This window comes from Zosterops lateralis, assembly GCF_965231275.1.
Source record: "Zosterops lateralis genome assembly, chromosome: 2".
In the NCBI taxonomy this organism is placed as follows: Eukaryota; Metazoa; Chordata; class Aves; order Passeriformes; family Zosteropidae; genus Zosterops; species Zosterops lateralis.
Window position 1 is genome coordinate 87,348,421 of NC_139763.1, and position 21,278 is coordinate 87,369,698.

Below are 21,278 nucleotides of genomic sequence, written 5' to 3' on the forward strand. Positions count from 1 at the left end.
TCTCTGCACCAATCCAACTCACCTAATTTCCGTGGGCTTGTCTTGTATTTCCTAATTTCCAGGTCCAGCTCAAGTTCTCTGAGGAGCAGGGTTTCCCGGGCTCTAAAGTTGGGCTCCACCTGGAAGCTGCTGCCAACTCCCACTGTGCCCTGCGAGCAATTCAGAGCGTCCTTCTTCAGTCTGGGCAAGAGTTATCTGCCAAGAGTGTAAGCCACATCCCCAGTCCTGTGTTCTTTTGAGCTAGGAACAACCCAGTTCCCACCTGCGGTGTCTCTGCTGCTGACTGTATTTTTATTTTTTATTTTGGAAACAGACATCTGTGATGAAAGGAAGGTCTAAGGCAATTGTACACTTCGAAGACAGAAATTGATAGCACGACACTGCTTTTGGGATGCATGGCAGTGTAACATATATCCCAAGAATATGCCTTATGTAAATCCTTGACAGGATATTTCCTCATTGTGGAGTGATTATGTCAAAATTGCATTTTTACAGCTCAGATAGGCCTTGGGCCCAGAACAAAAAGCTGTAGATGACAGCTGTGTGATACATGGAGTGTATCTCCATGCTTTCTGCTCAAGTTCACTCCACAAAACCATTGCAGCTCAGAAGGAGGAGGGTACAGTTCAGTCAAAATTGCTTATTCATCTCTAGGTTGGCATCACTAGTTAAGCCCACCAAAGTCTACAGATCACTCAGGGACCACCATAAGCTTTGAATATCTGTGATTTTGCATCTGCCTGAGACCTTCCTTGTGCTTACACTAGTCATTCTCACCTCCAGGTGTACTACCAGCTTGCTCGAGGTGATTTATATGGCTATTACTACAACGGGCTCAACCTGGAAGATGACAGGCCACAGCAGTGTATCCCATCCAAAACCATCTTTTCTGATGGCCTGTACTTTGAACCTGTGAATGTCAGTAGGGATGGAGATGTCTACGGGATTTTTAGGGTATGTGGTCTGTGTGGGAGGCTCTTTAAGTGGGAGGGATTCTGGAAGAATTCATTTGCACTAGCATTCAACTTTCTCAGGTTCTTACTGCTGAGAGAAGGCAGCTAATGCCTGAAACTACCTAAAGCCTCTGATCACGCAATTTATGCTTTTTTTTCCTCATCACTGACTCAGGAGGTCTGAAAATCACTGCTAGAAAATCACTGGGTTGCTGCTCATGGTTCAGTAGACATTTCCTAAGCAGGACCATGGCCTTGGCTCATGACTCCAGGCATTTCTTGTAAAGATCTATTTCTATGATGCAGGCCACTTGGTCCCTGATACACTGGAATCCACTGCCCACTGGCCCTGTGCCCTAAGACATGAGGCCAACATTAGACTCACCATCACTGCTCTTTGCAGAACACAAGGTGTCACTGCTCCACAAGAAATACACAGAGGTTGGCGAGGTAGAGCTGAGGCATTCAAGGCTGAAAAAATGGGATAAAATGGGATGAGAGAGGGGAGAAATGAGGAATGATGATCAGTGATATGCACTGGCAGCTAGTGAATGCCCTGAGTGATTTCACTGATTTTTCACATTTAGGATATGGGTTTGAAAGTGTTCACCAACTCTGCACTACGGAAACCGGTTCTGTGCAATGAAGAGAGATCAGACACGGAAAATTACCCTTCTCACTATTCTGATGCCAGTCTCCAGACCTCAGGTAAAAAAAGCTCATTCTGTATCTCCAGTCCTTTAAAACTGTTGCCTGTATAAAATAACAGCCAGAATATTGAGGGGGTTGGGGAAATAGGCCTGTGAGACCCAGTTTGCATCCTGTAATCTCCTTCTGGCAGTCCTTGCAGTAGAATCAATTTTGTTTCAGGTGCAGGTGCATATAGAAAGGACAGGGAATACTATGATGCTGCCTCTTTTATAAACTGATATTGGCTTTAAGGGGTTTTCAGGTCAGAACCTTTCATCAAAACATAATTCAATTAAATATTTAAAAGTCAAGACTTCACACAGCATGTGGCACTCTTAGCACATGGTCTCCAAAGCCTTTATAGATCAACAAAAGTTATTATCAGCTCTCCACTAAGTCAGATTGCTCAGCAAAAAAGCAAAAGTAGCACTTATAAGTGCCACAAAAGAAAGTGTCATTCAACACCAGCAAAAAGTTCTTCCTCATGAGAATTGTATTTCACTAGAAGGGGATCTCCAGGAGGTTTGGAAACTCCATCATTGCTGGTTTTCAAAACTGAGCTGCACAAGAAGCAATCTGATCTGACTTTAAAGCTAGTCCTACTTCCAGAAGTTCGACTAGAGAATTACAGGGGTTGTTCCCAACTTAGATTTTCTTTTTAAAGTAATTCTGTGATTCTAAGTCATTGTAAAGCATTTACAAGCTTTGATGACAATACTGGCTGCTGGTCCTGAGTTGCAAATCAGAGAGAGCTAGTTGTAGAGGATGGGGAACACACTTTTCTAACTGAATGACAAGAACTTTCAGTATGAAATGAAGTGAAATGTCTTGTAAAATACTAATATTTCCAGTATTTTCCCATGGGAAAAGAGAATAGATAAGAAATTGTTTCTTCGCATATGCCTACATCTCTTGGAATTTTCCCTGTTATATGGGGGGACAGGAAATAAAAAAAATGCTCAAACATGATGCTTAGTGTTCATTTGTGGTGGCGAAGCATGTCTGACAGAAGTTCAGATTCTTCTCACATGATGTCTCTAATACTATCCTTTAATCATGTCCTATCTTGTAGATGAGTCAAGGATTCTTGGTGGGAGTGCTGGTGGTTTCAGCAGTGTTCGGAAATACTTCCCTGAGACCTGGATTTGGGAACTGGTTAACACTGAGTAAGTATGTTTATCTTCACTTTGTTCTTCCTTTTTTAGTTGATTCATTCAGCTGAAATGGACTCTGGGAAGGAACCATGGAACATATGTTTGCTTTGTAGATGTGGGTCTACTTTTCCCATCTTGATCAATGACATTTGCAAGCAAATATTCTATGCCCTGTTTCCTGTCTTTCTGGTGGGGAGAAATAGGTAGGGGCTAAGAGTGAAATGAAATTATTATTATGGAGAGAGAAGGAGCTTGTTATTTTTCATCCAATTTTTATTTCAGCAGAAAAAAACTTGGGTTATTTTATTTTCTTTTATTTTATTTCAGGCTATCATAATATCTACAATAAGACTGTTTCCATCTTAACTATGCCTTCAGAAGTTGTTCTAAAACATTAATCTAAATTTATTGATTCTAATCTGTGTGGTTGGGCATTCTGGTTTTTCAGCAATTGGTATTTCTAAATTTAAAAAGTTGAGTGTTTGAGTGCTTAAACATGTAGTTAACCAGCACCTTTATCTTTACTTCAACATTATAACTTTTTTTTAATATATGGAAAAGTATCTTGTAGAAAGGGAGATGAAAACAGAAGTTCTAACTCAAGCAGAAAGCCTATTCTATAACTTGCCTTGAAAAATTCCAAAGATCATTTCTCATTCTGTGTTTCTTATTCTCTTCAGTTCCAGAGGAGAGGTTGATGTCTCTTACACCATTCCTGACACCATCACAGAATGGAAAGCCAGCGCTTTCTGTGTGCACGATGATGCTGGGTTTGGCATCTCCCCTCCTGCTTCCATGACAGCCTTCCAGCCATTCTTTGTGGACCTCACCCGGCCATACTCTGTCACTCGAGGGGAAAAATTTAATTTAATAGCCAATGTCTTCAACTACCTCAACAAGTGTGTGCAGGTATACCAAGTTCCCTATCACCTCCTATGTGGTTTGCTTGTTTCCCAGAGATCTTTTTGCTCTTGGCAGAGGATCCTCAGCAGAGGGTATGGGTACTGTGCTCTGCAAAACACAATAAATACTGAGCAATGCAGCAGCCTCCTTTGCTCTGCAGCCTGATTTTGAGGCCATCCTCCTTCATTTGTAATCTTGCTCCTTTCTTTATTGTCTCAGATCAGTGCCACACTGGCACAGTCAAGTGACTATGAGGCAGAGATCCTTTCATCAGGGGGCAACACAGCAACGGTGTGTGCCAATGAAAGAAAAACATATATTTGGGCTGTTAGGCCCCAAAAACTGGGTAAGTTTTTCTTTTTACCTCCTTGATTTCGTCTTTCTACTCCCACTCTTTAGGGTAGCATCAATAAACAACAAGTAGGCATTTCTGGACAGCTCCATTAATTGCTAATAAATTTGCTAATAATTTTGGACTGGATTCTCAATGGGCAATAAGGATACTGTTCCTTCCCAGTTTTATAGCTGTGTTAATCTGCCCTGCCTTTAAGTCCACATTGTCTCTTTTTAAAAGCAGTTGTAATTACCTGCATGTGTAAGTGCCCCAAAAGTTGAAATATGAATGAAGGCAGAAGAGCTATAATTAAATTATTAGAACACTGCCCTAGGCCAGAGAAAATTCAGTACAAGGCTAAGAAGAGGTGGTAATTAGTACTGAATGTCCATTTTCTGGACAGGATGACCCTTCTTTCATTCCTCATACCAGGGCCCGAGGCAACCACTCCTTTCCACTAAAAAAAAGATATGGAATCTTGATGAAATTTGATTTTTCCTGAGCTATCTTTAGAGGAAACACATTTCTCACCAGTTCATCAGCCTAGAAGAGACAGTCAAAACCAGGGGTAGTTATAGACATTGAAGATATCATTTTCTTGGGTTGTTGGTGGCTTTCCAGGTGAGGTGAAATTTGTGATTACTGCTGAGGCCAAAGTGGACGCTGAAGATACTGGGAACAGTGCATCTCCAGAAGAGGAGACCCTTTACAGTGACACCTTGTTTCAAACCCTACTTGTTGAGGTACAGTAGGAAATCTGCAGGTGCTTTCTGCCTCGTGGAAACTGAAATTCCTGTGGCTGAGGGTTAGAAGCAATTAGAAGGGAAGGAGGGAGAGATTGTGGTACAGTGAGGAGGAAGTACAGTACCTGTGTACAGTAGGCTTCTCCATATCGAAATAAGAGTGAAAGTCATGGTGGTCACAGTATCCACTGTCCTTCTCCCACTGTCTCCTTCTTGGGACCATGATCATGTGTCCTGACAGCCCATGTTGCCAGAAGGGAAGAGATTCCATACCTTACTTTTAAGCATCTTTAGAATGTGACTCGAATACTAGGGAGGAGGATGGAAAGAAGATATAAAAGGAAAAGGGTTTCTCTTGAGCATCATACAGCAACAGCTACATAGGATTAATTGGACAGAGTCCCTCTCAGAGGCTAGAAATAACTATTTTTTAACTGCTCTTTGAGGAGGAAGGTGCTCTGAAAAGGATGTTGGGTAAAAGAGGGATGGACCAAGAGGTGTTCTAGTGGAGCTAGGGTAGGACTGGGTATGAGAGGTGCATGGTCTGGATAGCCTTATTCACATACTGTCTTACACTGCTAAATGTCATGGTTTCATGGTGATGTTCTGCATTTTTCTTTCTCTCACTTCACTGCAATCAAACAGCCTGAAGGTATTAAAAAGGAGTTGACTCAGAGCTCTCTTGTCTGTGCAAAAGGTAAGGCAAGTTCATTCCTTCATTCATTCATTCATTCATTCATTCATTCATTCATTCATTCATTCCAGGGAGCTAAGTGAAACAGATTTACTGTCTTGTAGATCTTGTCCTACAAAGCCAGAGACCCTTCCAGAGGAGGAAAGAGATATTCAGGGTGTCCTAGGGTGACTAGGACACAGGTCAAGATGCTAGGCTAAAATTCAGGATTTTCAGATACCTTTGGGTCATTGGACAAGTCTCTATGGTATTTTTCCTTACCCAGACTGAAGACTATAATAGCTAAGACTTCTGTAAAAACCTCATAATTTTAACAATTCTTCTTTTCACATTTTCCTATCAGGCAAAAAGATTTCTGAACAAGTATCACTCAGCTTGCCAAGAAACCTAGTGCAGGGATCAGCCAGAGCTTATTTTTCTGTCGTTGGTAAGTTTAATACTTAGACTAAATGCAAAATGGCATTTCTCTTGTGCTGCACCACGTGCCATCATGTATACATGTATACATGTGTGTGTATACACGTATATCATGTATACACCCACAAACGTTATGTAAAGTTGAAGAACTAATTATTCCTGATTTTAGAAGGTAAGTTTTCTACTTTGGACAATGGCAGTGAAAGGCAAAATTTGCTCACAATTCTCTCATATCAAGAGAGGACAAAATGGTCCAATAATTTCCATTTATATTGCATTTCAGATTATACTGCATTAACATATGCAATTCAGTATAGTAAAACAGCCAATTCAGATGAAAAGCAGAACTAGACAGACTTCTTTGAAAAAAAAATTATCTTATTTTCTTGGAAAGAAATCTTCAGAATTTTGTTGACTGCATAATTTCAAATTTACCATTTTGCATAATGAAAAATATTTGTAAGTCAGTAAGTTCCCATAGAATAAAAGTTTTGGGTCCCAATCAACTCTATTAATCGGAAAGTCATTATTATAAGATTTGAGGGTTCTCTTCAGTAAAAAATTTTTGAGGTTCTGAACTCAGATTGTTTTCTAAACACAGTTGTTTTGGGCGCCTGTGTCTGTGTGAGATGTGCTGATGCTGTGCAATTACAGCCTCTGCAGCTCATCAGCATCATACCCCACACAACATTTTCACAAGCACATGCAAAAACAGGAAGCAGGTTGTAAAGGGCAGGGAAATCTAACCCTTCATAGCTGTTTCTCAGAAGCCATGCCAGCCAGTATTGGTGCTCATTTTTTCTCAGATTCTCAGTTTTTCCCAAGTGTCTATCATGCAGATAAGAAATGAAAAATGGGGACAATTCAGCACTTCTTTTCTATTATGTGTCTTTGGTTACTGTGATTACTCTATATTAGTCATTGCCCTTGGGTTCATAATATGAAAGCACAGACCAATGTATAATACTGTGTAATAAAAACCTGAGCTGAGCTGAGCTGACTTCATACATTTTTCACTCTTCAGGAGACATTTTGGGTACAGCCCTGCGGAATATGGATAACCTCCTCCATATGCCTTATGGCTGTGGAGAACAGAACATGGCCTTGTTCACACCCAACATCTATGCCCTGGATTATCTGAATAAGACAGGGCAGCTGACTGAAGAGATTAGAGTCAGGGGTACTGGTTACTTATCCACAGGTAAGAGGTTTTCAGATTCTTCCATCTTCTTCCCCAGGGAAATGGTCACAGGACTAAGCCTGACAGTGTTTAAGCAGCATTTGGACAATGATATCAGGCGGATGGTGTGATTTTTTTGGGTTCTCTGCATGGTTAAGAGGTGGACTTGACCATTGTTGGTCCCTTCCAACTCAGAATAAGCTAAGATTCTTTGACTTAGTATTGTGATGTTTGCCTTGAAGTCCTTAGCTCTACATAGTGAGCACTGATCTCTGAATTCCAGTACCACAATAACTGCATAGGAGCAGGCAATGAGAGCACCCCAAAAGTAGTGTGTCATTCTTAAGGAGCAAAAGCAGCTGGAAGGCAGAGTGGTTGGCATTATTCGCCAAACATACATTACCTGATACCAAATCCAAAAGTCTTGCTGCTTCAGTTGAACAAACATCAGAACTAATCCTTTTCTGTGATTAGAAAATGTATCTTCTTTATTGTGTTTTCAGGCTACCAGAAACAGCTATCATATAAACACCGGGATGGATCCTACAGCTCCTTTGGGTTACGAGATGGAGAAGGGAGTGTATGGTAAGTGATGACACTTTCTATTTCCCTATCTTTAGGCTTTGAAAAATGAGCCAAGTATTCAGTGATTCTTATTCTTAGTAGATTAAATAAATACAGTTCAATTAATTTGAATCTCCTAGTAAAGGAGAAATTAATAACTGGAAAGAGGGCAACAAAAGGATGGTATGATCATTGGGAGCTGGAGTACATAATGTTCAAAGGAAACTGAAGGATCTGGATTTGTTTAGCCTGTAGAAGAAGAAGCTAATGGGAGACCTGGGTAAACTTTTCTGCAGCCTAGATGGGGACTGTCAAAATACAGTCAGACTCTTGTTGGAGCTGAATAGAGTTAGGACAAGAGTTTGTCCTTAGTCAAGTTGCTACAGAAACAACTCCAGGTGGGTAGAAGGAATAAAAGTCTTCCCCAGGAGAAGGTTGTAGCACTGAGACAAATACCCAGAGAGGATGTGGATATCTCTATCCCTAGAGACTTTCACATGACTGGACAAAAGACTGAGCAGACTGATACAGCTCTGAAGTTGACCTTAGTTTAAGCAGGTTGTTTAACAGGCTTCCAAAGGTCCCTTCCAACCTGGTTTGTTTCATAATTCAATTAACTAAGACTAGAAATTGCTAACATCAATCATCAAGCTGTGTCTATACTTTACCACTGCTCTCAAATAATGGTTTCAGCACAGTAATGGAGCCATATCAGGTCAATTTTTAGTATCAGAATTTTATGTGTATTATTTAGAAAACACGCTCTTCTTTTACCTCAAATATTATGAAGTTCTTTTTATGTCATTTTCTATGCACATCCTATGCACTGGTAAATGTCCTTGGTCTTGTTCACACCACACTTGCTTTGTGTTTCTGGATCACCTGCAGGCTCACTGCCTTTGTGTACAAGTCACTGGAGCAAGCCAAGCGCTACATCTACATTGATGACAACGTCCAGTCCCAAACTTTGATCTGGCTGGCGAGCAAGCAGAAGTCAGATGGCTGCTTTGAAAATGCTGGATCACATTTCAACAATGCTTTGAAGGTAACTGAGATAAGTACAGCCGCAATCTTCCAGTCCTGCCATCTGGATTTATTTGGATAAGACACAAGCTTACTCTTCACCACACCCTCACTCTTCCTAGTACTGTTATCTCATTTCTCTTCTATACAAGCAGGGCATAATTCTTACGTGTGCTCTTGAGGATGAGGTAAAAACAAGTAGAACTTCCTGAGTTCTTGGGGTTTGTTTTCTATCACTCCATTGTGTGCTCAGCCACAACCTATTGTCTGCTTTATTAAACACATATGAAAGTCAAGAAGATGCAGTCAATTACTTTGGTTTTATCCTGTGTGAACTTGATCTTGTTCCTGTGCACACAGGGAGACAGAAATTACTGCTGATCTCAAATCAAACTGATATGTGAACTATGAATAAATTCATGTGTTGTTTCTTTCTAGGACATTTGTCCTAACCAGTTCTTTGCTTGTTTTAATCAGGGTGGAGAAGAAGCTGAATACTCCCTCACAGCCTACGTTGTGGCATCATTGCTGGAGGCTGGACACTCTGCTTCAGTAGGTGTTTGGTGCTGTTAACTCAGTCAGCCATTTGTCAAGCTGCACAAGTCACAGTCCTCACATCAGTGTTCCTTTAAAATGAGGAACTGTAATACTGATTGTAGGGCAGTAGTTGACTGTAGACAGTAATTTTCAGAACCCTGCAGTCCCCTGCAAGTATTTAATGAGTGTTACAAACCAGTTACGTATCCAGTGCAAACAGATTCCCTTGAAACACCCCTGAGGAATCCAGCTGTTTTAGACAATAGTAGTCCAAGTAGGTGCAAAATCCAGACTGAATTTGCCCACTCCATCCAGAGTCCACTTTGGAATTTTCTCTGAATTTGCCCAGTCCAAAGTTCAAGCTATCCAAATCTTCAGTCTACAAACTTACTTTGCGTATTTAGTTCCAAGTTTGTGTTTCCATTTCCCTATGGAAATCTTAATAATAGAAGGAAACCATGAGCTGCTGGTTGTAGTACTAGGCATTGGGAAATGAGACTCAAGGTCTGTTCTCTGTAATACATTTTCTGCATATCTTCATAACCTTGTTTTTATGCTGACTTTGTTCTTTATGTAATGAGGAGGAGAAGAATTGTTCCAAATCTGACAAACATGTTCTAGATGTGCTGATTTTTTTAACACCCCTCAGGCATGGAGTATGGGCCATCATCAAGGTCCATGAGACCAGCAGGATGAAAACATTGTGCAGAATCAAATAGTTCTATAGCAACATGAATTTAGTTTCCAATAGCTTCATAAGAAGCTCCAAAACCTGGTGCCACATATTTAAGTGAAGCTGCAGAGACATGACATGGTCAGTAGTGTGCTGATGATGTCTGAGATGAAAAAGAGTTCACAGAGATAGTCGATAAGGCTAAAAGGTCTGAAGAGTTACCTTGGTAGCTATAGCTAGCAAATGAGCAACATCCATTTGAGAGAGCCTGCTTAGTCATGAGGTCTCAAAACACTTTACATAGTTCTGTAAAAACAGTCCACATTTTATTGCTAAAGCGACTGAGGGACAAAGGTTTCACTTGAATAGGGTCATCTCATGAGTCAGGAAAAGAAACAATGCTCTCTTATTCTGGCCATGCTGCCTCCAAATAAACGCAGAAAGGAGGCAGCATGACTGGAAGGGCATTTTTTTTTTCCTGGAAGGGCATTTTTTTTACAGGATACACTCTGTAGGCCCTTAAATGTGCCATGGATCATGTACATTTCTAGCATGAAGAGTCAGAAATTGCAGCTTAAGCAATGATGGAAGTATTTAAAAAGTATTGTGTGGAGACACAAATCCAAGTACCTGACACCCTACTGTGTTTTGCATTAACAGCATCCTGTCATTCGGAGTGGCATGAACTGCTTGGAGACTGCATTTAACAGTGGGATCCACAACCTGTACAACCAGGCCCTCCTTGCCTATGTTTATGGCTTAGCTGGCAGAGAGGAAAGACGCCAGTTCTTCCTTGAGCAGCTGGATGGGGCAGCTGTCAGGGCTGGTAAGTGCAGCATGGCCATGGTAGAGGTAGTGCAGCTGATGGAATGGCCTGTTGTGTCATGTAAGCTGTTCTGATGCACAGCTTTGTCATGAATGCTCTCCCTTCCCATTTCATGCCTGCTGTGCTACTGAATTTCTCTCTAGGAGTTTTTCTGTCTGTCTCTTTTGTCTTCACAAAAGTTTGAGCTGTGGACTGATGTACGAAATTTTGAGATAATTTAGGGGGAGAGTCCCCTGCATGTCTCAGCCCAAGGTATGGAAAGATTGTACCTAATTTTCCAATTAGTTTCCTCAAACCCACTTCCCTTGGCTGTGTCATGTGCTCCTGTTTGCAACTGCCTTAGCATCCTTCTATTACATTGCCTTCATTCCAATCCCTCTTTGTCTTATACAGCCTGCTTTTTATTAATTCCCTTTCCATCCCTTCCTGTTTTCTTTTCCAGCTTGGAAGTAAAACTTACTCAGTTCAGGACACCAATATCTGAAAAAACGTTTTTCTTCCATACTTTTTACAGTCTACTTCTCTGTTTTCAGGTGGATCTGTTTACTGGCAGAGAGAAAACAAGCCACCAGCAGAACGTTTCTCTGACTTCTATTCCCGCGCCCCTTCTGCTGAGATTGAAATGACCAGCTATGTGCTCCTGGCTCTGCTCAACAGAACCAAACACACTCCAGAAGAATTATCTTATATTTCCCGCATTGTGTACTGGCTTATCAAACAACAGAACCCATATGGTGGCTTTTCCTCCACCCAGGTAACAACAGAGTGTGGTAAAAAGAAAGTGTCTTGGAGCAGTACAGTCTGCAAGCTAAATCCTGACAAATGACAAATCTTTCTGACTGCATAAGGATTTGAATAGTACTGGATAACCGGTGCTTGCATGGGTTGCCTTGTCAAAGGCACCCCATTATCTTCATAACTTTACACATAATTTGGTTTTAAGCAATGAGAATTTACCCAAGTTCCAAGTTAGCCAGGGACAACAGTGACTGCTGACACAACATTATCCCAGGTCTTCTGCGATAATTAAAATCTGTTGCTCCAGAATCACAGAATCTAGAATGGGTCAGGCTGGAAGGGACCACAGAGTGTCATTTGGTCCAATTTCCCTGCTCAAGCAGGGTCATCCCAGAACACACGGCACAGGATTGTGTCCAGACAGTTCTTGAACATCTCCAGCAAAGGAGACACCACAACCTCTCTGGGCAGCCTGTTCCAGTGGGCATTCACCCTCACAGTGAGGAATCTCTTCCTCATGTTCAGGTGGAACTTCCATTTCTGCCCATTGCCCTTTCTTCTATTGCTTAGCACCAAGAAGAGCCTTGATCCATCCTTTGGACACCCTCCCGTCAGATATTTGTGAGATCCCCTCTCAGTATCTCTTCTGAAGACTGAACAGGCCCAGTTGTGTCAGCCTTTCCTTGTAAGAGATGATCCAGTCCCTTAATCATTCTTGTCATGATGGTCCTCTGGACCTGCTCCAGGAGCTCCATGTCTGTGTTGTACTGAGGAGCCCAGACTGGACACAGCACTCCAGGTACATCTCCCTAGGGCTGAACAGAAAGGCCAAAGCCCTTCCTAATGTACCACAGATAGACTTACTGATCGCCAGAGCACACTGGTAACTTAGGGACAGCTTTTTGCCCATCAGAATGAGTTCTACAAGAACCTGTGTCTTGTCTCCTTGGCTCTTTGCAAAGCTCCCCTTCATTTATGAGTACTGACAAAGCCTCGGGGAAATAGGAGCTGCGCTAATCTCACGCACCATCTTACACCTGGGTATCTAACTGGGGATCCTGTTATTCTTTTCAGGACACTGTGGTTGCTCTCCAAGCTTTAGCCCACTATGGATCTCTCACCTTCTCCAAAAAAAGTCTTAATACAGTCGAAGTCCACTCCATGGAGACCCCCAGTAAGATTTTCCAGGTGAATGACAAGAACCGCTTCTTACTGCAGCAGGCTTCCTTACCCACTATTCCAGGGAGCTACAGTGTGGAAGTGAATGGCAGTGGCTGTGTCTATCTGCAGGTAAGCAAGCTGGGAACTCAGCACCACCCTCTGGCAACTAAGCAGGAGGCTCTCCATGCTTTATTCCTCTCCATATGTCATGCTGTCCTTTAAGTCTGTGACCATCTCACACTTTCTATCTCTTTCAGACCACCCTGAGATACAACATCCATTTGCCAAAAAAAGCTGCAGGATTCTCTCTGTCTGTAAGGACAGAAAATGTGTCTTGCACAGGCAACTATCCACCAAAGTTTGACCTTGTCCTCTCTGCCAGGTAACTTCCTTTTACTGACCTACCCCCTTACATTCATAGTTTGGTAAAGCATCCAAGAAAGGATCTAAGTACAGGCAGCTAACTGCTGCTCTGCAGCTGTAGGAAGAAAAACAGGATTACTGTGAGCTAAAAATGTCATTCACTGGTCTCCTTTCCATTTCCAGACCAGACTAACAAAACTTCTCTCATTTTAGTTACACAGGAAACCGCAATGTCTCCAACATGGCTATTATTGACGTGAAAATGCTCTCAGGATTTATTCCTGAAGAATCTTCCCTGAAAAAGGTAAAAAAATTGGTCCAAGGTGAATGATAAAGCCTAAAAACATAGGAAGTTGATAAACATAGTCTCTAATCAGCAAATTTGAGCCCATGGGAATAGTGCAAAGTCCCTGGGTATAGCCTTCTCTCACATACTCTGTTTCAAATTTTTAGCTGTTTATGTGTTGAAGACAAATCCGTTAGGAGTTGCCAAATCCAGTAAGCCAGGAGAGCTAAGACTTCATATCCCCAGGTCCAACCAACAGCAAAGTTCAGTGTATATTCCCAATAAGCAGACATGCACACTACACACACACACACACACACACATACATACACACACATATATATCCATATATACATAATATACATGCCACACAAACACACAGTAGAGAGGAAAGACAGCACTTCCACAAACACAGATACCACAGTTGGCCTTATCCTGCTCCCTTCTCTGCCTGATCAGATTAAAATCTGATTTGCAGAAAAAAAGACATAAATAAATGCATAATTATACACAAGAATACATGCAAATACATGATGTGGCTCCTTATGGTGACGGGCCTCAGGCACTCAAATTGCCCAGCAGATGCCCCTGGACCCTTTCTGGCACCTGGACATGTGCCCCCTTCAAGGCCTGAGCCCCACTTCAGTGCCTGGAACTGAGGTCCCCATCACCCACAGGTATGCATGGTGAGGGCCTCTATAAGCACTCTTAAACATGCAGCAGGTGAGCTGGGGTCCCCTGGTTTCACAGTGATGTCAAACATACACACAGAGACATGCAAATAAAATCCACTAGCTGCTCCAGACCAATGTCCACCTCCAAGATTTCATGGTTTCTCCAGAAATAGGCTCAGACACTCTGGTCCCTTTGGTACCTGTCTTGGATACTGTGGTGTCTCCAACATTTGGGTCAGGTTTACGCCTGACTCAGTAGCTGGCTGCTATGACCACATGCTGACATACATACTCCTGCCACTACAGTCCTGAAGTCTGGTGTCTCAGGATGCTGGCAGTCCAGACACACTGCTCCTGTGATCATTGATCCTCCCTTCAGTGACTTGCACTCTCTACACACACGTTCACACAGAATAGAGAGCCTTTATCCCTGGAAAATTGCCAGGAACAGAGATTATGAAGAAGGCAGGAGAGGCTGTGGTGACCAGGTGCAGGGCAGACAAGTGTGCTTGACCACCAAACTGTAATGTGCAACAGACCTCTTTTATTTCATTTTTCACCCTTTTTCCTTCCAACTGGATTTTATCCCTCTCTTTGTTACTTCTGTTTCTTCCCCTAAAAACCCTGTAATAACCTCTTCTTGAGTCTCAGCATCCCATACTCAGCCCCATGGTCTGTAGGCAGCATTCCCCTTCAGTCTGCAAGGTAATCTGGGGATATTCTGCTGTTGACTCACCTGGTGGGTCTCACACTGACAATGGGCTGGTCACTGCCCTGTGGCAGCCCCAAGGGGAAGTGGGTCAGAGTGCTCCAGTGGCTCTGCTCAGGTTCCTGGGGTTTCCGTGTGCTCCTTAGTGTCTATGTGTGTGAGTCTGTAGTCACACAGCCTAACAGAATCTGTGTGAGAAATACTTCTGCCATTGTTAAATTGCTTTATTTGGAATTTTGCATTATTATCCCTTTGGCAAGGGTTATTTTTTCCTCTACAATACAGTTTAACAAACAACCAAAAAAAGGGGGTTATTGATCCTCCTCCTTTGCTGTCCAGAAATTTGGTTATGATGATGACAATTCTGGGGACAACATTGACAAGCACCTTGTTTAAGTTCCTAATACAATTTAGGTTCACAATAGATGAGTTACTTTCAAGTCATGAGCTATAATTTTCAAGTAGATAAAAAAGAAGAATGAAATTCTTTGTGCCTGATTTTTTTTTTTGGCTAGAACTGTATAAGATTGATAAATTTTCTTTGGAAGTTTTTTTTTCTGTTGAGATGCTATTCTATTTGGCATCCTACTCCTCTTCATATACACTTGGGGGAAAATAGCTGGTTTTTAATGTTTGGAATATTTTAGGTTTGTATGTTTTGATATTAAAATAATTTTGTTCACATTCTTTTCTAAGTGCTTTTAAACTTCTATTTAAAACATACAATGGAGGAGAAAGTGAGTCAGTTTGATCTGCAGAAATTAATTCTATATTCCCTTCGAAATGAGAGAATTCTTAGGTTGATGGTGAAAGTCACAAGTATCAAAGCTGATTGGTGGAACTGTTTACCACTATGACTGGTCTGCAAGCATCGGGTTATAAAAACAATCAGCTTGCATTTCTTTTTTTGGCGACTAGATGGCGGGGTGGGATAAAAGGAGCACGGCAGCCACTTTAAATGCATTTTGCTGTGGAACCTGTAAATTTCCTTGGCAAGTCGCCCGTGCTGATATTGCTGTATTTTGCCTTATTTAAAGCTTCGGTACGAGAATTCTGTTGTGGACCGTGTAGACATCAAGAACAACCACATACTCTTCTACCTTCAGAAGGTAAGTTTGGGAGGTTTCCATTCAGTTTTATTAAACTGGAAATTTCAAACAGGCTCCCAGATAAAAGAAAAATCTTACTAATAGCATATTAACAATAGCCATGCCTTAAAGATGTAAAGGTACTTCACTCAATCCTACATCACAGGGGATAATGGAGATATTGCAATCAAAGTAATAGAGGGAGAAAAGTAGGGAGAAGATTCTTAGGAGTACTGAAGGTGATTTTAGCTAGGAAAAGGCAAGGAAATAAACTAACAGGATTTTTTGATTACAGGATGAATGCTGATGAGCTGAAAAACATACTAACAGAATAAAGCTGGGGCAATTGGCAGTGGAAATAGGAAGAGAAAGAAAGAAAAGAGCACACAATTTTAAAAACAAAACATATTTAGGAACAGCTTTTAAACATTTATCTGATTTAACACCAAGTTTACAAACTGGAGGGAACTGTAGAATGGCACATTGTCACACAGTCTGATTCAGAAATGAATCTGTTCAACCTTAGCCTCAGGGGTAGTTATGAAAAGTTCTGATGCATCTGCTTGTTTTGCCATTTCCAGGTCTCCCAGAAGGAAATCAGCTTCTCCTTCAGTGTGGAGCAAAGCCTGCCTGTCTCAGACATCAAACCAGTGCCTGTACATATATATGATTACTATGAAACAGGTAGGTGACCCAGCTGGCCTCGGTAAAACCTGTGACAAAGGAGAGGCAAGGAGAGACTCACTTTGCAATTCTGCTGGTTTTGATTTCTAGGCTGCCAAGGTTTTGCAGAGCATAAACATTTTCTGCTCTCCTGTGTTTACATGTCTTGTTTCATTTCAACATAAAGCAGATAAGAAATTGATACATGGGAGTTTCTGTCTTACCAAACACATACAAAAAGACACTTTCCACTTTCTTTCCACAGTTTGGACATGATGGTTAAAATCAATAACTCAAAGGCAGCAGTGTTCCTGACTTCCCTGAACTGCATAAGCTATTTTTTTTTTTTTACTTAATATTGTCATAGTCGGCTGCAGAAAACAGATCTTCCTTAGTGGAATTTAAATACTTAAGTAGGAATGACAGTCTCACTTAACAAAAGAGGAGTTTAAGTAACTAGGACTAGAAAAATTAGTGCCTGACCACCTTCCTTGAACTCCATCTTAGCAGATTAGGAACAGCAGCAGTCAGAGAATTGACCCCAGACCCTGAATTTTCTGCCACCTGATCCACATCTTGCATGGTGACAGCAATGGTGACAGCAATGTTGTGTCCTGACAAACATGGTCAGAGTGCACTGGTCTCTGACTATGCAGCCCTGCAACTGAGTGCCTTGACAATTGCGAGTCTACCACAAAATTTAGCAAATGTCTTCTGTTTTGTAGCATGTTAATGACAGGTGCAGATAGACTGGGGTCAGAATGATTTCTCACTCTCATACAAATGTCTTCTTCCTTTCTTCTTTCCAGATGAATATGCCCTTTCAGAGTACAACACACCCTGCTCCCCATCTTCCAACTGAAATCAGATGTGTGCCAGAAGAGGTAATGATTCAGAAAGTATCAGGCAAGCAGTTGTAGAACAAGAAGAGGATAAGAGACTTTTTTTTTCTTTTTTTCTGGGAGCACAATGAAAAACATGTAGAATAATGAAGAATAAGCAAATCCCATATTGCTGTAGATTAGAATGACCCATTCTGGCCCACACCTCAAAAAGAACTGGGTTCAATGTGGATTAGAAACTGCAGATGAAGTCCTTTTCCTGACAAGGGAGATACTGTGCAATTGTTGATTCTTACCATCCATCTTGTTTTGAAACTTATTACATATTCCAGTGGGAGAACTGTGTAAAGGTAAATGCTTGAAATGTGTTCTGGGCCATAGATTCCTCTTAAGAAATCCTAATCTCGGAGAATAATGTGCTGCTGTTGCTTCCATAGATTTTATTTGTTTTGGTCTTTCCACTATCCAGAAGGAAAATCCTGAAGAAATGACTTTGATCCTCACCTTTTTCAGCAATTGAACTGAATCATCTACAGATGACAGAATTCTAATCACAGGAAGACAACTTCTGTTCAAGTTTTGCCTCCGTCTAGAAAGAAATGTTTTCTTCAGATTTTACTGCCCTTTGTAATAAAACATTCTGATTGGCAGTGGTATTTGTCTCAGTCTCCACTCCTTGGTCTATCTAGAACTGGGTGAACACAACAGACCAGGATATAGTAGGAGAGGAGCAGTCCAGTGCACACCCTGGGAGCACTGCTCAGTAGAATGTCAGGCTTGCCCAGAGGTAGCTCAAGTGAAACCAATCCTACCTCACCATGCAGGAGCCTGTGTGACATGGGAAGCCATGACAGAGGCCCTCAGGCTCAGTGTAATCCCAGTGCATCAGAAAGATGCAAAAGAAATCTAGAAGCTGTGGGAGAACATAAATGTTGGTTTGGAAGGAGCTGGGGAAGACACTAGTTGCAGCCTCCTGTTCTAAGAACCACCCAGCAGAAACTAACCAGCAGAGGGGTGTTCAGTTTGAGAGTGGCACTGGGGTCCAGTGCCAGCAGAAAAAGCAGACTTCAGCAATTCAGCAACATCAGGACCTAGGAGACTTTGGGAAGCAGCTAGAGAGTTGCTCTAAGCAAATGAGGAATTTGACAAAGGAACCTAAGGCCCTTTGAGAATTTAAATTCTGGCTGATGAGACCCAAGTGCCTCAGCACCCTTGAGAACCTGGCCCCATGCCCTGATTCTCTCAGATCTCTACACACACCACCTGGCATGTGAAAGCATCAGGCACAGAGCAACTTTTCATGTGGTAGCACTGTGCATGCAGGCGAGCCTGAAGGGGCACTTTGATGTATAAAGCAACATTTATGAGCACATATGACACTTATATTTCTACTTATTCTTCTTAGGGTGGACAGAAATATGGGAATGGAGTTCTCTGGATTATTTTTTTCCTCTTTCTTTTTTTTCTTCTTTTTTTAAAAGTTGCATATAAGCTTGTTTTATCAAGAAACAAGAATAATTTCTTCCCTGACATTCTGGGGAAATTTCTACCTTATGAAAAAAATAATGACCTTGTGAAGAAAATAATAGGAAGAGAAAAGATATTGTTAGGTGAGTGGCTTTTAAGTCTTTCAATTCTGCTCAAAACATTGAGTTTCTATCCCCAGCATTTCTCTTCCCATCAGAAGCAACCACTGGGCACAACCCTTGACCCAAAAAGTCACACTGAAAGCAATGTTTTCATGTTTGCATGAGACCTGTGGTGACTTTTGCTACAGACAGACACATGCTGAGAAGTAAGTTATGACTCTGAAGAGGTTAAGGGGCCAACTGACCCCAAACTCCCCTTGCTCTCCCATCCCTGTCAGCAAAAATGATTGTGTGAGCTTCAAGAGGGGTCAGTCAGGCTACTTCAATCCACCTTCCTCAGCTGTGTAAACTCAGCCTGCTGCTAAACAAAAGCCTTTGTTTAATGCCATTCCAGTGAATGGCCAACTGCAAGCCTGGTCAGATGGAAAATTATATGAAATGCAGATGCTTTCAAAAGCACAGCATTTAAATTTTACTACAAATTTCCAAAACACTAGGCTGAGAGGGAGTGGATGGAACAATGCCAGCAGTACCTAGCAAAATCTGCATTTTACAGCCTTCTTTTACCTCTTTATCTCTTTTAACTGCAGTGCAACTAGTGACCCAATTTTTGTTCTCATGGAGCTTGCATCATGTGAAGCTGCTGCTTCACAAAGTCAGTTTGCTTAACCTCAATGCAAATCAGATGAAAAGACGTAACAATTGAAAGGAGCTTCAGATACTGAGCTTGTAGGACCGTGTGAATCTATCAGAAAATGGTAGGGGCCGTATCCCATATCCAAAAATGGCAAATACATTTACACTCTTTTCTTTGATTGCTATAGTTAGAAAGATGGCCTAGAACTCTAAAATTACCATGAATCAATCTTCCCTTTCACTTTTAGTGTGTAAAAAGGTGCAGTTCCTATGGGATCAATCTGCTGTAGTCCATGGGAATGTGCCAGGACAGGCACTGGAAGTCTTTCCCAGAGGTATAAACTGCCAGGGCTCTGACTCTGTTTTGTGTAATAGCAATGCACTTGTGCTATGAGCAACTATGAGTGACACTAGACATGGATGTGATGCTCCAGTCACTTCCTCATTTCCACACAGTGCACTCCAGCAGACAGTTTTGCCTAGTGCTGCTTATTTATGGGTCAATAACAACAACAAAACCCCTAGTTCTTCAAAAGAGGACAATCAGGACTTTTTCTTATTCCCTGTTTGCCTGAGGCCAGTTTCTTTGCCCTGAGACAACTTGGAAACCTCAGCTGTTTAGGAAGATAATAAAAGATAACAAAGACTGACAAGTCTTCACCAAGGACAGATCCTCCAGCTTGTACTGCTGTACCGTGCTCAGCAGTTCAATATATTTGTCTCACTGGAGACAAAACAGAAATAACCTTTATGTGAGGGGAATGAATCAAAAAAACTTTTTCAGGCATAAGGTCAGGGGTTGAAGGCACAAACAGGCTCTCCCTGGGGGGCATCCTTAAAGTGGTGCAATTAATATATCAGGTAACACAAGAGTATTGTTTCGCTGCCAAGTAGATAATAATAACAGATAAAGGGAGAGAAAGCTGCAGGCTCTGAATAGCATTTGCACGCCTTCCATAATGTGTCTGGAACAAGTTCAATTTCTGGGATGTCGTAGTGGAAAGAAAAATTCTTTGTAACAACAAAAAATGTATTTAGAAGCAAGATGTTGGTCAATGGCAAAAAGATCAAAGTACTCAAAAAGAGACTGAGGCTCCAACATTTTGTGTTATCAGCCACTTGTGAGAGACTCGTAACCCCAAGCCCTCTTTCCCATTCAAGTCCTAGCAGTATCATGCCTACACTGAAGACAGACTTCAAAGAAATGAGAAGACGTACTAAAAGATGTAGGTCTGATGTCATGCATCAATCTCCGATGAACTTTTGGTTCTGATAACATAATTTTACAGCCTTGAAGTGAGATCCACCCTTCCCTTCTAAAAGCCCTTGCATTACACATACAGCATTTCCCCAGAAAATATGTCCAATAAATTTCCTTTGGCCCACAAAGCTGCATCCAAAGACACACGTAAAAAAACATGGCTCCACCATAGTTCTCTTCTTACAGACCAACCCACAGTTCAGACAGAAGATTCAAGTCTCTTATGTGAACAGTGCCTGAAGTTGCAGGAAAAGACTTAAGAAGTGTGATTACCTCAGTAAAACCCTTGTAGGACCTGTAGGCTGACGGCTGAATTCCTAAGGGAAAGCAGAACTGTATGACCCTTCTCAATTCCATCCAGGGAAGAAGGGCAACCAGCCAGGGAAGGCTGTTCCATTCTAAAGTGATGGAGGGAAGGAGAAGGAAATAAGGGAGACTAATGGGGCCTCAAACACTTACAAATCTGTTATTACAATGCATTTATGAGTCATTTCTGCAGAATGAAGTTTATAAACAGGCTTTCCATAAAGCAGAGAAAAGCCATTGCAGTATGAAAGCCTCAGAGAGCTACTTCTCT

At 41.6% G+C, this 21,278-nt stretch overlaps 1 protein-coding gene across 1 annotated transcript in view; it reads left to right on the forward strand.

Annotated features, from left to right (window-relative positions):
• The window catches only part of LOC310905723 (ovostatin-like), a 29,124-nt gene extending 11,664 nt beyond the window's left edge, over positions 1-17,460 (forward strand). The window contains exons 15-35 of the mRNA XM_083854375.1: positions 63-206; positions 784-954; positions 1,541-1,661; positions 2,716-2,809; positions 3,478-3,706; positions 3,920-4,046; positions 4,656-4,777; positions 5,423-5,474; positions 5,815-5,898; positions 6,913-7,089; positions 7,572-7,653; positions 8,521-8,677; positions 9,133-9,207; positions 10,526-10,691; positions 11,225-11,445; positions 12,504-12,719; positions 12,848-12,972; positions 13,167-13,257; positions 15,660-15,731; positions 16,292-16,394; positions 17,183-17,460. Coding sequence (XP_083710501.1) covers positions 63-206; positions 784-954; positions 1,541-1,661; positions 2,716-2,809; positions 3,478-3,706; positions 3,920-4,046; positions 4,656-4,777; positions 5,423-5,474; positions 5,815-5,898; positions 6,913-7,089; positions 7,572-7,653; positions 8,521-8,677; positions 9,133-9,207; positions 10,526-10,691; positions 11,225-11,445; positions 12,504-12,719; positions 12,848-12,972; positions 13,167-13,257; positions 15,660-15,731; positions 16,292-16,394; positions 17,183-17,235 — 2,682 coding nt within the window. The 3' untranslated portion in view covers positions 17,236-17,460. The remainder of the gene's footprint in view (positions 1-62; positions 207-783; positions 955-1,540; positions 1,662-2,715; positions 2,810-3,477; positions 3,707-3,919; positions 4,047-4,655; positions 4,778-5,422; positions 5,475-5,814; positions 5,899-6,912; positions 7,090-7,571; positions 7,654-8,520; positions 8,678-9,132; positions 9,208-10,525; positions 10,692-11,224; positions 11,446-12,503; positions 12,720-12,847; positions 12,973-13,166; positions 13,258-15,659; positions 15,732-16,291; positions 16,395-17,182) is intronic.
• The last annotated feature ends 3,818 nt before the right edge of the window (positions 17,461-21,278 follow it).